General features: G+C 36.6%; 1 protein-coding gene across 2 annotated transcripts in view; it reads right to left on the bottom strand.

Moving 5' to 3' along the window:
• Positions 1–15,544, bottom strand: part of TOX4 (TOX high mobility group box family member 4) — a 28,220-nt gene extending 12,676 nt beyond the window's left edge. The window contains exons 1-2 of one of the 2 annotated variants that reach the window (XM_069097786.1): positions 15,292–15,544; positions 15,007–15,075 (exon numbers count right to left, since the gene is read on the bottom strand). In XM_069097786.1, coding sequence (XP_068953887.1) covers positions 15,007–15,075; positions 15,292–15,297 — 75 coding nt within the window. In that variant the 5' untranslated portion in view covers positions 15,298–15,544. The remainder of the gene's footprint in view (positions 1–15,006; positions 15,076–15,291) is intronic. The other variant, XM_069097785.1, reaches the window with a different exon arrangement.
• Positions 15,545–15,560: the final 16 nt, after the last annotated feature.

Here is a 15,560-nt window from a genome sequence, read left to right as displayed (position 1 = left end):
TTAATGTTCAGTTCAGGGGTTCAGCCTTAGAACCTTTTTTTTGCTGGTTTTCAATTATTATAGCATCTCCCTAGGGTCCTCAAGGTACTTTCCAGGTGAAGGAGATGCTGCTCCACTTCTAAGAAGAAAGCTTTTATTGTAGAAAAAATAGCTCTTCTTCTTTATTTCAAAGGAGTGATCCTGTTTGCATCAGTATCTTTCCCAATTGGCTAAGGGAACACTGGCATTTGAGGCTCTCCCATTCCAAAGACACTAGAGCTTCTTTTCTTTTGGTGGGGGAAGTGGGGGAAGAAGGGGCTTGATTTAATGGTCTCTGGGAACTGCCAGTGAAAACCCAAACCTCTCTTCTAATGGTAGCTAATTTTCTAAGAGTTGGAAGTCCCTGTATGAAGTCACATGGTTCAACTTCCTTTGGGCCCTGTCCCTTCAGTCCAGTCCTGCTGGCCTAATTGGTGTGGTAACCACACAATCCTTTTGTGGCCAAACCACAGTTTTTCCCCAATGGGTGCAGAGGTACCTCAAGAAGTCTAGTCAGAATTGGTTTTTGGTTCACAGGTCTAAAGGAGACCCTTGGCAGCCTTATTCATAAGTGTTAGCTATCAAGGACCCACGTGGTTCAGCATGATCCCTTGACCTTTCTGCAATGGCTCAGTTTATCTCCCCATTATAGGTGTAGCTGTCTCAGGAGCCTTAGTCACAGGCTTGGTCCTTGCTTATGTATCTAAAGCAGGGGTGAGGAACCTGTGGCCTTCTAGGTCCTTAGGTGCAGCCTTCTGACCGAGTCCAAATTTTACAGGACAAATCCTTTTATTAAGAGGAACTGTTCTGTGATATTTGAAGTCAGTCAAAGCACAACACTTGAGGGCCTAGAGGACCACATGTGGCCTCAAGACCAAAGATTCCCCACCTCTGATCTAGAGGAAACCCATAGGTAGTCCTAACAGGTACTCCCTCCTGAGAGCTCCAGGTTTTCCAGTTGGCAGTCCTTACTCTTGAGACTGCAATCACTGCCGTCCACTCATAACAACCTCAGGGTAGCTGCCATCAACCTTAGCACCTTGAGTACATCGGTTCATAGGTAGGGAGGTTCCTAGAGGGCTACAAGAGTTCCCCACTGGCTCCTTTTCAGGTGAAACAACAGATTAAATCCTAGTCCTGCCTCCCACTTTATGGCTAAGAACTATAATAGAGTGCTTTTATACATAGAGAAGCCCAGAGACTGGTTCTAGAATGAAAGATAGGCTTAGGTAATCAATAATTGGAAATTGAAAATCAATTTTTACACTCAAATCCCTATTTTATGCTCAAAAATTCTAAAGAAAAAGTAAAAAGAAAAAAGAGAAGTACTAACAAAAACTGGCTAACTTCCCAGGCCTTGAGGTCAGCCAGAAAACACTAAGCTAGTGGAAAGGGGAACTGACAATTATAAAATCAGCCTAAAGAAAAAAAATTCAATTTTAACTGAAAAAATCTGGTGTGCCATTTAAATTCCAAAGTTTTTTTTTTATTAGTTTTCAGTTTTCCCTAATTTTAAAATTCACCTAACTGCTCTACAGAAACATCTAATTTAATTTGGAAACTATTGTAGTTTCTTTTTCAAGCCCAATTAGGGATCTCTTTCAAAATGAAAATAAAGAGACCATTAATTTAGAAATAAAGTCAGACTCACCAACTGCAAATCTGGAGAGTCTCACCTCTAGCTCAGAGAATTTGGGTGGGAAGGTTTTATAGGGAGTCCAACCTCCCTCAGAGGAGCCAGCAATGAAAATAATCATGAGAGGCATGCTCCTTTTTTTTGTTCTCTAGGAGAGGGTAGCCAAAGGGGATCAGGGTCCATACCTCAAACTCCTCGATGGCATTGCCAAAATGTAAACAGCAAAAATCCAATCAGCAACAAAAGAAAACGGAGCTATATCAACTTATAAGGGAGACCAGTGGTCCCTAAGCAATTGGATCCAAGACCTTCCTGAAAGTCAAGGATCCCTCTACTCACTTTTACTGGACCTTTGGAAGTCACTAAAAATAGAATGAGGCTCATGATCGCTCATCTTCAGGAGCAGGGAAACTCCTATGAACAGCTAGGGACATATCCATCAACCACAAGTACTTGTCAGCAGTATTTGGGGGTTTTCCACAGGTTTTAAGAACATTTATGAAGAGCACAAGGAAATTGTGCCTTTTCAAGCACAGTTCACTTGGGGGGGGGGCACTAGTGCTAATACATCAATTTTCCAAAATGATGATAAGTCTTTAACATAAGTCCTTATAACATTCCTAACTAATGAAGTATAAATCTATCCTATAAATCAAACAGAGTATTATCAATACATGGTGAGTAGTAACCTACATGACTTCTTATTCCTACAACATTAATTAAATCAAATTTAATTCTATTCTACTTAACTTACTGATACAATCCCTAATACCCATTAAATCACAATTGACTGAATAAATACTGATTAAATTGAGTAGGGGTGTCAAAATTATTTTCACATTTGCTTACACTAAGATGGTCCTTTTTACCCTATCACTATGGTAAATTCACAGTTATTTCTTCTAGTAGATCCATTAACATATCTAACTTTTTTCTAGTTTCTACACATGCAATTCCATTCATGGAAATTCTCTAAGTAATGCTATTCAAACCTGCCAATGATTAGACTTAGAATGATTTAGTGAGGTCTGACAAAGCCTAATCATATAGGCTTTCTAGTAACTACTGAATGTGATAGAAAGTCTTACGGTGCTAATCTTAAAGTCATCAGGGTTATAGAAAGAAAGAGACCAGGATACCTGTAACTCATCTGAAAGTTTTGAGAGTTTCAATTTTTACATATCATTTTTTTCTTTCTACTTTGCTCAAGACCTGCAAGTAATATGAACAATAAAGTTTATGGGTTAGAGGAAGCATTTTTAAAAGGCTCCATGAGGACTTGACTTGTAAAATGAGCCCTTCTGTCTCCTGACATCATCAGAGAGAAAATTCTAATAAGGGAAATATGATTTAAAAGACTCTTTAAGACTAAATAAAACACTTCTATACGAGGAAGCCTCAAACCAATTTAGGAATTTACAATTACCAAAATCTACTCAAAAGCCATGGATATTCAAACAAATTTGAAAGATGTTCAATACTTTACCCTACCTTTTTCAGTCATGTTCTCTATTACCTCCAGGATTAAATTTAAAGTATATCAGTTAGGATCATTATCTTTACTTGGCCTTTTGTAATTGTTATTACTGGCACAAAAGCAGAAGATTCTAAGATTACTAATATAGCTGTAGCTATCACAATAAGTCCTTTAAGTATATTCTTTTACCTACAGGAAAACATATCCTAGTCCCAAACAGAAATGTTCTTATCTTGTTGCCTTTCTCAAAGTAAGATTTACCACTCAATTAAGAATAAGAGCATTGTACATCTTTATCACTTATTACAACACCCTTTGAAGGTATATTTTATCTTCATAAGGGAAGGAGAAAGTTTATTTAGCCAGAAAATGTGTACAACATTAAATATATCACTATTAAACAAAAAAACAAGGAGGTTAGTTTAAGAACTGATTTACCTTAATTGCCTAGGTTAGGAAGTTGAGACAAGTAACGGCCATAAATTCTGAACAGTAGAAATAAAAGCAATAAGATCCTTTATACCTGGATCCCATTATTAGGCTTAGAGATGTCAACTGACTGGAACAATAAGATCCATTATAAAACTTTTCCTATACTATAAGCAAACTTTTAAGCCATTCTCTCCTTGGCTATGTTTATTTTGGAAGAAAGATCTTAGTTACTCTATAAGCCAAATTACTATTTTAGAATTTACAAGGTTCTCACTATTCACATACATTCTTTCAGATTCTTCTTTCACAGAACTGATATAAGATTCTGACTTTGCCAAGGCCAAAGATTCCCAAGGCCCTAGCAAGTTCTCAAAGAATTTCCCAGATGAGACTTTCCAAGGTCTTTTGTACTTTTCCCAAACATTAAGCAATTAATTTTTTTTCGATACAAGACAACTGGAGTTAAGTGACTTGCCCAAGGTCACACAGCTAATAAGTGTCAAGTGTCTGAATTGGGATTTAAACTCAGGTCCTACTGACTCCTCAGCTGGTGCTCTATTCACTGTATCATTATTTTTTTTTTTAACAAAACATAACCACAGGAATATTTGACAGTCTTTATAACATTTATAACCATATGGACACCATTTTACTGACAAATCCCTAGTATGTGTTAGCTCAAATTCATAATTTCACAGCATTCAGATCAAAAGAGGAGCGAATTCCTTAATATACAAATGTTTTTTACTATAGGTATCGCTCCACAAATTAATAGCACTACAATGGGTCCCAAAATCACAATGTGAAAAATTATAATACTAACATAAAACAATACTGAAGAGTTAAAACACAAACACAAAATGGTCAAATGACAGTAATCCACTTGAATATATCTCTAGTCAGCTACAGGGAAAAAATTCCATTCATCTACCAATTTCAGCATTCTCTACTAATTTCATTCAGAGAGAAGTATAAAGTAATTATATTTTTTCCACTTACAATTACAAAGGTGATCCCTGCAGTCACCATTTATAGAACCAATCAACTATACTTATTTCCCCAATTTGTCAAACCCATTATGAATCTAAATTTTAAATTCCCCAAGACCTCGTATTATCACATAATTTGGGTGAAAAATCACTAGTTCTATATTCCTACTTTTGGGAAATCAAAACTGAGTTGTATTTTTAAAAACTTTTTTATGTCTAAAATCATTTTTATATACTTCTCAATTGAGATTCACATTCACACTGTCAGTGCAGTCTCCAACTTCCTCCAATTGTTTCCCTTTCTTCCTACAAATTGTGATCAAAACCTCGCAAACCATAGAATTTGCATTATTCTCTACACACTAATTCAGTGCTTCACTTTTCTCCAGTTAACTTTCTATCCTGCATCTTTTTGCTTCCAAATCATCTCAAACTGGTTTCAGAACTATTTTTATTCTACTCTCTTGAATCTTTCCTTCGCAAATTTAACACTTTCCTTATGTACTTTGAATTCATTACTAAACTTCACTTTTATCTGATCAGAACTTAAACTTGAAGGTTTACAGTCTCTCATTTTGTCAAGTAAACTGCTTTCAACTCGGTTTCAAAGGCACAATGTTCAAAGGCACAATGGACAGAGTGCTGGGAAGACCCGAGTTCAAATTTTGCCTCAGATACTTAACTGGTAAGTCATTTAAACACTATCTGCCTCAGTTTCTTCAACTGTACAGAGTTTACCATAGTGCCTGGCATATTTTAAGTGCTTAAAAAATGCTTATTCCAGACCAGGTACACAATATACAGTAGTAAATTATTATAGTAATCAAGCATTTGATAAACTCAAAGCTCTAACCTTTTGGGGAAGGAACTCACCATTTGACAAAAATTACTGGAAAAACTAAAAGGCTGTTTGGAAGATACTAGGCATTGAACCAACATTTCCCATAATATATCAAGATAAGGTCAGAATTGATAAATGATTTAGATTAAAGGGTAACATCATAAGTAAATTAGGGGAGCATGGAAACATTTATCTGTAAGATCTATGTCGTGATAATGGAAGAGTTTATGACCAAACAACAGAGTGGAACACAAGAAATAAAATGGATTAATTTTGATTATATGAAATTTTAAGTTTTTGCATAAATGAATACAACCAAAATTGGAAGGGAAACTGGTCTCATTTTCCAAATACATAGGAATCTGAGGCAAATTTATAAAAATAAGAGCCATTCCCAAGTTGATAAAAGGTCAAAGGACATGAACATGCAGTTTTCAGAAGAAATCAAAACTATCAATTGCTGTTGTTGTTCAATTATTTCAGTCATGTCCAATTCTTCATGAGTCCATTTGGGGTTTTCTTGGCAAAGATATTAGAGTAGTTTACCATTCCTTCTCTAGCTCATTTTACAAATGAAGAACTGAGGCAAACAGAGTAAAGTGACTTGCCCAGGGTCACATAGCTACTAAGTGTCTAAGGCTGGATTTAAATTCAAGTCTTCCAGATTCTGGGCTATCCACTGCTCCACCCAGTCATTCCCTAAAAGCTATCAATAGCAACAGGAAAAAATGCACTAAATCACTAATGGAGAAATGAAAATTAAAATAACTCTGTCTGAGATATCACCTCACACTTATCAGATTGGTTAACATGACAGAAAAGGAAATGGCAAATGCTGGAGAGGATGTGGAAAAATTAGGAAACGGATGCACTGCTGGTAGAGCTGTGAACTGGTCCAACCATTCAGGAAAACAATTTGGAACTACACCCAAAGGGCTATAAAACTGTGCATAGCCTTTGATCCAGCAATTATTAGGTCTGTAACCCAAGAGATCAAAGAAAAGGGAAAAGGACCTTTGTGCAAAAATATTTATAGTACTTTTTCATGATAGCAAAGAATAGGAAATTGAGAAGATGCCCATCAATTGGGGATTGGCTAAATAAGTTGTGTTATATGATTATTGTGCTATAAGAAATGATCAGCTGGATAGTTTCAGGAAAACCTGAGAAGACTTAAAAGACCTGAGGCAGAGTGAAGTGAGCAGAGCCAGGAGAACAATGTACATAGCAACAGCAATATTGTGAGGATGATCAACTGTGAAAGACTTAGCTACTCTAAGAAGCAAAATGATCCAAGACAATTCCAAAGGGTCTATGATGAAAAATGCTTTATACCTCCAGAGAAAACTGATGAACCCTTAATGCAGACTGAAGCATCCTTTTTTTTTTTACTTTATTTTTCTTGGGGGAAGGGGAAGGGTGTTGTGTATATGCATTTTCTTTTGTAAAATGGCTAATATGGAAATGTTTTGCACGACCACATGTAAAATTGATATTAATTGCTTATCTTCTCAAGGGATGGAAGGGAGGAAAAGAATTTGGAATTCAAAATTTTAAAAAATGAGTGTTTAAATTTTTAATGCATGTAATTGGTAAATATTTAACGAAATAAATAAAAGTATATTTAAAAAATAGATAATCACTTATTCCCTTCTCTTAAAAGCTTGCAAATGCATGGTCTATTTTAATTTCCCTGAGGTGACTGCTTCAAATTTACCTTGGCAATTAAATTCTCCTATTTCATTCACAGAAGACCACAGTGGTAAAATAAACCATTCTCCTAAGATGAAATTTTTTAAATTCCCAAATTATTTGCTTTCTGCTTTAAAAAATGTCTCTTTCCAAGCTGGAGGGAAGGGTCAATAGCTGCACTAGGTGGTTCTTATGTCTTTAAAACTTTACACGGCAAAATTGCTGGAATCACTAGAGACAAATCATTTATATTGACTTCAGGTTTATTTAAGTACTGAGCATTCTACAGTCAGTGAAAAAACCTTCTTTCCCCACATAAAAACAATAAATATTTTACTCTTAAAGGAAGAGAAAGTAATAGTGGGGTCTGGGTACTGTTTGTATGAAAATTTCACAAAGTTTCTTTTAAAAGTCCAAGCACTGGCCCTGGAATCAGAAAGACCTGACTTCAAATTAGAACTCCAACACTTACTAGGATTTGTGACCCTGGGTAAATCACTTAACCTCTGTTTGATTCCGTTTCTTCAACTGTAAAAAGGGGACAATTATCACACAGAGTTGTCATGAGGATCAAATGAGATATTTGTATATGACTTAGCATTTGCCTGGTACATAACAGACACCATATAGATGTTAATTCCCCACCCCAGGATGCTACACTCCAAAAACTACCACTAGATTATTTTAATATACATAAAAACAAACTACACTCTCTTCATAATCTGGAAATACATGTTAAATAGATTACACTTCAATCATAAATTTAGTCTCTAATTAGTTTTTCAACATCAAAAATTGCTGCAAATGGGAAAAGGATCTCCTTCTAAATGGTTTCCCTTTCTGCACCCCCAACTTGGCCAATTAGAAACATACGGAAAAAAGATCATATCCTTTGAAAACTGAAATACTCACTATAAAGATACCACTCTTTTCAATCTTCTTTTAACTGATCAGACCACAGGAAAAAATCAGCTAGATTTACCAGGACACAGAACACAGACAATGCTGACTGTTTTAGTTATTTTCTGTCTGAGGCTCAAGTTTTTCTTTCTCTAGAGAATCTTTCAAGCCAGCAATAATATATCTGATCCCTTCAATTAACCCTTTTAAAATTGTAAAATTTCATGATTAAAGGCACCATATGGTAACCCCAGTTGTTTAACAGTGAAAAATATATATATAAACACAGTATTACACACACACACACACACACACACACACACGTATTTATATATGCCAATTAGACTGACTAAGTTCAACAAATCTGGACTTAGAAAGATCAGCCCTTCTTGTAATTTTCTCCAATTAGCTAAAATATATCCCAGAGAGACTTGTTCCAGGATATACTAACCAGATCCCATAATGACCAGTAACTACTTGGACAGCTATTAAGAACTGGCCATCTAGTAAGAATTATGTCAGAATTATATCATTAGAAACAGGTATAGCACTGACTACTCAAGATTTACCTCAGAATAATACCAGAACCAGAAAGACAAGAAGGGCAACAAAACATGAAAAACATGACTAACAGACAAAACAGATAGATCTCTCTTTTTTTTTTTAAAGCAATCAGGGTTAAAGTAACTTGCTCAAGGTTACTCGGCCAGTTATTTCTGGGTGTGGTGCTAAGTATCTGAGCCCGGATTTGATCCAGGTCATCCCGACACTGGAGCCAGTGTTCTTACTCACTGAGCCACCTGGCCACCCCTAAGCAACTGGGGTTAAGTAACTTGCTCAAGTTTACACTGGAGCTGGTGCTCTTACTCACTGTGCTACCTGGCCGCCCCAGATAGGTCTCTTTATTTGTTTGCAGGAGATGAGGTGGCAGGGCACAAGGTTCAGAGAGATCCTGGTCCTAACCAAGTATCCCCCTAGAAATAGAAGTCCTCCTATTGGAGAATGAGGTTCTCTGGTTGAACCCTTGTATTCTACTCTAGAAGCACTGCTCATGGAGGAACAGGTGTAGTGGCCCATGTAAGATATTCCCAGTTCTGGGCAACAGTTCAAATCTAAGAAATTCTCAAGTTCAAGAGATTTGGAGGGACATTACAGAACAAAAAATAGACAAAATGCTAACCTGACTGCAATTTTATCAGCCCTCTCAGTTTTCCATCTCTAGAAGTTTCCAAATAGGTGAACTTACCTGGTAGAAGCTGGAAAGTTGCTGAAGTTGGGGGCCTGGGAGAGCCTAAGCTAGTACAGTCCCCATTTGGGTCATCAAGAACTGTAATATGAGTTTTGTCACATAAGTTTCCTTCTGTGCCAACTCACAGGCAACAAGACAGACAGGCACTGCAGTTTTGTTTACTGAGACACACTCCAACAGCAAGTAGATGGAAATGTATGTCTCTCTCTTATAAAACAAATAGATACATACATACGTGTATGTATACACATACATACATACATATATATACAGCTGTTTTATAAGACCCACATCTGTGCATATTTTACCCATTACATGGAATAAAGAGGAAACAGGGTTCATTTCAAAGCAACTAGTTATATGACATAGAGAAGAAATATGTATTTGTTACAATGCAGTTGGTTACAGGAAATAAGAGGATATCTATCACTAATGACATGAGAAAAAGAAGTATAGAAATCCTTGAAACAATTACAGGTGAAAGGGGAAAAAAAACTTACAGGAAACTAGTGGCTTAAATAAGTCCTATAGTTTTCTGTAAAGTAGTGTGTGCTGGGGTCACATATAAGCAAAGGTGCATTAGAACAAAATGGAGCTAATTATATCAACTCTTAACAATCCACTCTCAACAACATCAATTATGATTTTCAATTTCCTTAATTTTCTTTTATTAATCTCTATCATCTTGGGTTACTGAATAGTTGTAAAGTAAAGGATTATCTTAACCTTTTACTTCTGTGATATTATTCTAATGTGTAATTCAGAACCTTTAGTTTGGATTAGACTTTTGCCTAACCTTTCTCATTTTGATGGATTTACTTCTCTAAAGTCTCTTATATTTACCAATTACTTCACAATGGGTATAACTAAAGCAGATTTATTTCTGGGCCATTACAGGTCCCTTGAAAAGATGAAGGGCAGTTACAGGAGCCTTCCATACTCCTCAAATAGTCTTATCAAGTCTGAATGATTTCTGACCTCTTTCATCAGAAATCACAAAGCTGAGGTTCCCACTTGTATAATATGCTAAGAAAGCACTAACAATTTTGAAATAAGGATAGTGATGACAAGAAAGGCCTATATAAAAGCTAAAAACAAAAAATATGTTGCTTAAAACAAAATAATTCTAACTCTCCCAAGACACGTGCCCATTCTTCCTCTTCAAAGTCCCCTTTGCAAACTCAGGGTCAAACAGTGATTTGCCAGGCTAACACAATCTTTTTTTCTTATTCCTGCTTTAGAGCAGCAATACATACTTTTTGGCAAAATATTATAACCCTTCCACAGGCACAGAGGCTCAGCCATTAACACTAAAATCTTGTTAATTACTGACTGGGTCTAATAATGATGCAAGGTATTGTCTCAGTGACTTTAAACACTTTTTCCTACTTGAGGATGAGAAATTAAAATAAAGAAGTCTATTAGAACTTGCCACTGATTGCTTTACACTCAATGTGACTTCCCAAACAATCCTAGATTTGAAAATCCAATAAACCTAGGCCAACATATTTCAAATAGCAAAACAGAATAATCAAAACAATCAAATTACACAGCTATCTACAATTCATTATAATACTCAATAAACAAAAGTTCATGTTTTTTCCCCAACCCAGGGCAGAATCACTATAATGCTACAGTTTCATTCAATCATATTTCCAGTTTCAGGAAATTTGGGGCATGGGGAATGGAATGTCCAGTCTAAGTAAATTAGTAAATAAAAAGAAATTTCTCATTAAAGGGAGAATCATGTATATATTTTCACCCTTTCCCTACTCTAAATTGCTGGAAATCTTTTTGTTTACTATGCTGTTTTGATGAATGGTATGGAAATTTCTGTTTTTTTCTGGTAGGGGTGCCTATAATGTTTGAGGTGGAGAATATAGAAAAATGAAGTGTAACTGCTTCTTTAGTTAAGTTCTATCTATGCCTTTAGAAAAAATGATTGCAACTTGCAATTCCCATCCCTAACTCCCTGCAACAAAGACAACTGCTTCTTCTTAGTAGACCCAAATTACTCTGAAGAATTTAGCTTCCTTCAATATACAGCTACATGCTCATAAAGAGAGTTAATACATTAGTGGAGGCCAGAATAACACATATGTTACAATGCAGAAACAGTTTTCAAATTTTTCAGTCTTCTAAGAACTTTAGCTGAGGAAAAAAATTTGCTCTGTCACTCATAAAGAGTGACTAATACATTAATGGAGGCTACAATAACACATATATTACAATGCAGAAACAGTTTTCAAATTTTTTCAGTCTTCTGAGAATTTCAGCTGAGGAAAAAAGATTTGTTCTGTCACTCCATTTTTTGCTTTCCACACCCCCAAAACGTCACCAAGAAATAACAAGTAATTAAAAACCCATGACAAATATGATTTAATTTTTAAGAGAAACAAAACTACATGAAAGTTTGTTGTTTGGGTTGGTTTTTTTTTTATCATAAACATCAGTAGGAGTAGTCCTTAGACCACAAAGAAGCACCATAAAGACTAACCACACATGCATTTGATGTAATAAGATTTTACCTATATGAATGGAAATTAGTCATAAAAATAAAAACACATTAAAAGTCAACTACATATAATAAATGGAGATTCACTCTAATTTTCTATTATTACTACTAGAGATCAGCAGAATAAAAAGTAAAATTGAATTATGATGACTGCAGGACATCAAAATTATTTTCTTTCACTGGAAATGTGTGCTAATATGATCAGAAAAGCACTATTACTATGGTAAATCCATCATGATTTGGAAAAAAATTTAAAACAAAATAAAGAGTCTTCTTGTTATAACAATTACAGTGGCATCTTATTTGTATAGATAGAAATTATTAAATCATTCTGTGAAACTATGTCCTAAAATATTTATTGCTCCTAAAATGGGAGATAGTCAAAATGAGAGAAATTGTAGTGTACTTTCAATATTAAAAAAATAACACAGAAAACGTGTACTCCTTTTATATGTTCTCCACCAAAGTTTCTTAATTTACAAAATGGAGATAATAGGCACTTACCTCACAGAGTCGTTGTGAAAATTAAATCATAATATATTTAAAGTGCTTTGTAAACTTTAAAGCCGTATAATAATGCTTATTATTATTAATAGAAGCAATAATTGCTTACTGACTACTGACATCTAACAACTTTTCTAGCTACAAGTTTATACTGATGATCAATGACAATATGTGGTATTACAAATGGTAAGGCCTTCTGGGGTAGATAACACATACTGCAGACATATATTCCCTCTGTAATAAGGTTCTAACAACACTATAAATAACTGCTTTTCTCCCAAAGGAGTTTGTTGTCTTTTTTTCCCCAAAACAGGAGAAGGGAAGGGAATAACCATTTATTTAAGTGACTACATTATCTCATATGATCTTCATCACAACCCTAAAAGGTAAGTGTTGATAATATCCCCATTTTAAGTTGAGGAAACTGAGGCAGAGAGAGTAAGTAACTTGTGCAAGGTCACAAAGCTAGTATCTGAGGCCAAATTTGAAGTAAGGTCTTCCTGACATTAGAACACTGCACCACCTAGCTGCCTCTAGAGGGGGTGGAAAACTGTAGAATGGACCTAAATCGACAACATTCTTTATATAACATTATAATAATAGCTAACATTTATATATAGCACTTTCTGGCTTGCAAAGCACTTGATTATAGATAAGAAGGAAACCATACTTTAACATACATTCATTAGAATGAAGGTCCTTGAGGGCAGGGACTATTTTTTTTTTTTAGTCTTTATCTCTAGTACTTAGCACAGTAACTGACACATAGTAGTATAATGGATAGACTGACTTGGAGTCAATGAAAATCCAAGTTCAAATCCTGCCTCAGTCACTTACCAGCTGTGTGACCCTTGACAAATCACTCAACCTCTCTCCACCAAAGTTTCTTAATCTATAAAATGGGGATAATAGCCACCTACCTCACAGAGTCATTGTGAAGATAAATCATAACATATTTAATGTGCTTTGCAAACTTTAAAGCACTATAATAATGCTTATTATCATTAGTAGTAGCAATAATTGCTTACTGACTACTGCCAGACAAATGCAATTCTTGATTATCCAAGAAAATAGAAGGAACAAAATCTAAAATAGTGAATACTCTAAATCATTTATATTTGGGGTTAGAACCTCACTTGTGTAATCACATTTAATAAATACTAGCTACATCGTCCAAGGATGGGTTGCCTATCTGTATCAATGGAAAGTTTCCAAATCAGGAGTTTCTAAACAAATGAACTAGAAACTCTGGACAAATTAGGCTTCCTCTATCTACTATCCACTTTGAAGTCTCATTATGGAATGGAGGTGACCTTGGCTTTAGAAGGAACAAGTTCCAATTGGTCTCACTAAAAATGGAAAGAGTTTGACAAAAGACTGTATGTCTGTTGTCTAAAGACCAACCTCATACTCACCAGATGGTTGGCCAATAGATGATTAATATTTTTAGACACAGCAGTTCAGTAAGCCATGTACTAAGCAACAGAGGGCATATGGACTGCATAGTTCGCACATTCACATAAGTAAAATCATGAAACCTTGAAGTAATGAAGAATTTAAATATGGATGAGGCTAATATTCTGGAGTTCACAACATTCCAAACAATTTAATGAAACTAAATTGCAAAGGCATGAGTCAAGGAGAAGCTGAAGATGAGAATATAGCATTGGAATTCACAAAGAACCAATCTAAACTTATCAAAGTTCTGGTTTTTGGCTTCCCTTAAGATGGTAGAATAGGTAATTTAGTATCATGATATTAAAAGTCTTTCCTTTCAGCCTTGGTAGCTAAGGTTGAAGGTTTATGGGGAATCTCAGTAGAAACAGAAGACAACAAAATCAATAGAATAGCTAAAATCAAACAAGCAGCTGACCAGTTTCCAAACCTAATGCTAAGGGTAAGCGTTGAAAGAAAGCAATTGCAGATAAGCAGCATAACCCATTCATTGATGGCAAACTCATCTAAATACACAGGATGGACTGGGATGTTTGCTGCATTAAAAAAAAAATTAAGACTAGGCCCTGTATTAAAAATAGTAAAAAATGAAAGGCTTTCTATCTTCTTAGATACCTAGAAAGTGATGACAAGTATGTTTGCCATGATAATGGCAATAACACCTAATGCATGATTCAAGCAAGAACCTTAAAACTCTTCACAGCCAATCACTTCAGCTTCACAAAATACAATTCTAACTACTATTATGTCCATCTATCACCTGGAAGGAATTGTAACCCAGAAAGGCAATGTAACTTGTCACTGCCACAGCATAAACAGATGCCCAGCTCAAACTTCCTCCAGTTTGAGAAGGCAGTAAGCTCATAGAGAATATGGATAAACTAAACCATGCTATTTTTTATAACCATAACACCGCCCGTCCCCCCAAAAAACCCTCCCCCGCACAAAAACAATCGAGGTCAAACTACTTCTCAGGAATAAGTTCCCTTCACTACTCTTTCCATCTCAATTCTCTCTAAAAAATTTTCAGCCTGATGCAAGCTACATCATCCTCCTGGCTCAAACTGTCTCTTGCAAAAACTGTCAGTCCTCTTTGATTTTCTTCAACTTCAAACAATTCTAGTCCCTAAAGACTTTTTTTCTTTTTCTCGTCCAGCTTTTCTAGTCTCAACGGTCTCCTCGGCCCGCCCTTCTAGGCTCTGGTGGGCTGTCTGAAAGCATTTCCCCAGCCCCGGGTCCCACCCTTCCACCCCCAAGGGCCTTGTGCCCTTACACCCCCGTTAGCAACTCTTGCTCACCTCGGCCCCCGACAGGAAGGGGTGCGAGGACCCTGTGATCGTCAGGTAATTGTCATTTCCTCCGGGAAACTGGAAACCAAAAGAAACCCGCGGGGATGTTAGGGGGGGGGGGGGCAGGGAGTCAGCCTGAGCGACGGATTCTGACTCTGACCCCGACCCCCGCCGCCGCCTCCCCCGCTTCTCTTGCCCGTCGGCTGCTTCTCCGCCTAGGTCCCTTCCTCTGCTCCTCTCCCTCTTGCCTCTTTCTCTCTCTCCCTCCCGCCTCCTTCGGGCTCAGGATCCTACCTCCATCTTCAACACAACCGCTACCACCGCTTCAGCTCCCTCATAGCGCCCACCGCCCCCGCCGGAAACGGAATTTCCGTCACTTCCGCCAATACTCGAGTCTCCCTCTGGGGATTGGAGGGTTCTTTTGCGGAAGCAGTGAGTGTGTAGCAGGGAGGCAACAGGGCGAAAATGATGATCTGGGCAGCGCCCCCTTCGGCCGGAGACCAGAATGCCTGCTGGAGGCTTAGAGGTTTCGAAAGAGGAAGTGTCAAGTTACTGCCACATGT

Source organism: Petaurus breviceps, unplaced genomic scaffold (assembly GCF_028583685.1).
Source record: "Petaurus breviceps papuanus isolate PSGF00001 unplaced genomic scaffold, PetGlider_PUasm1.0 37, whole genome shotgun sequence".
NCBI classification, from domain to species: Eukaryota; Metazoa; Chordata; class Mammalia; order Diprotodontia; family Petauridae; genus Petaurus; species Petaurus breviceps.
The sequence above is the reverse complement of the archived record's forward strand: the minus strand, read 5'-3'. Positions and strand labels throughout refer to the sequence as shown.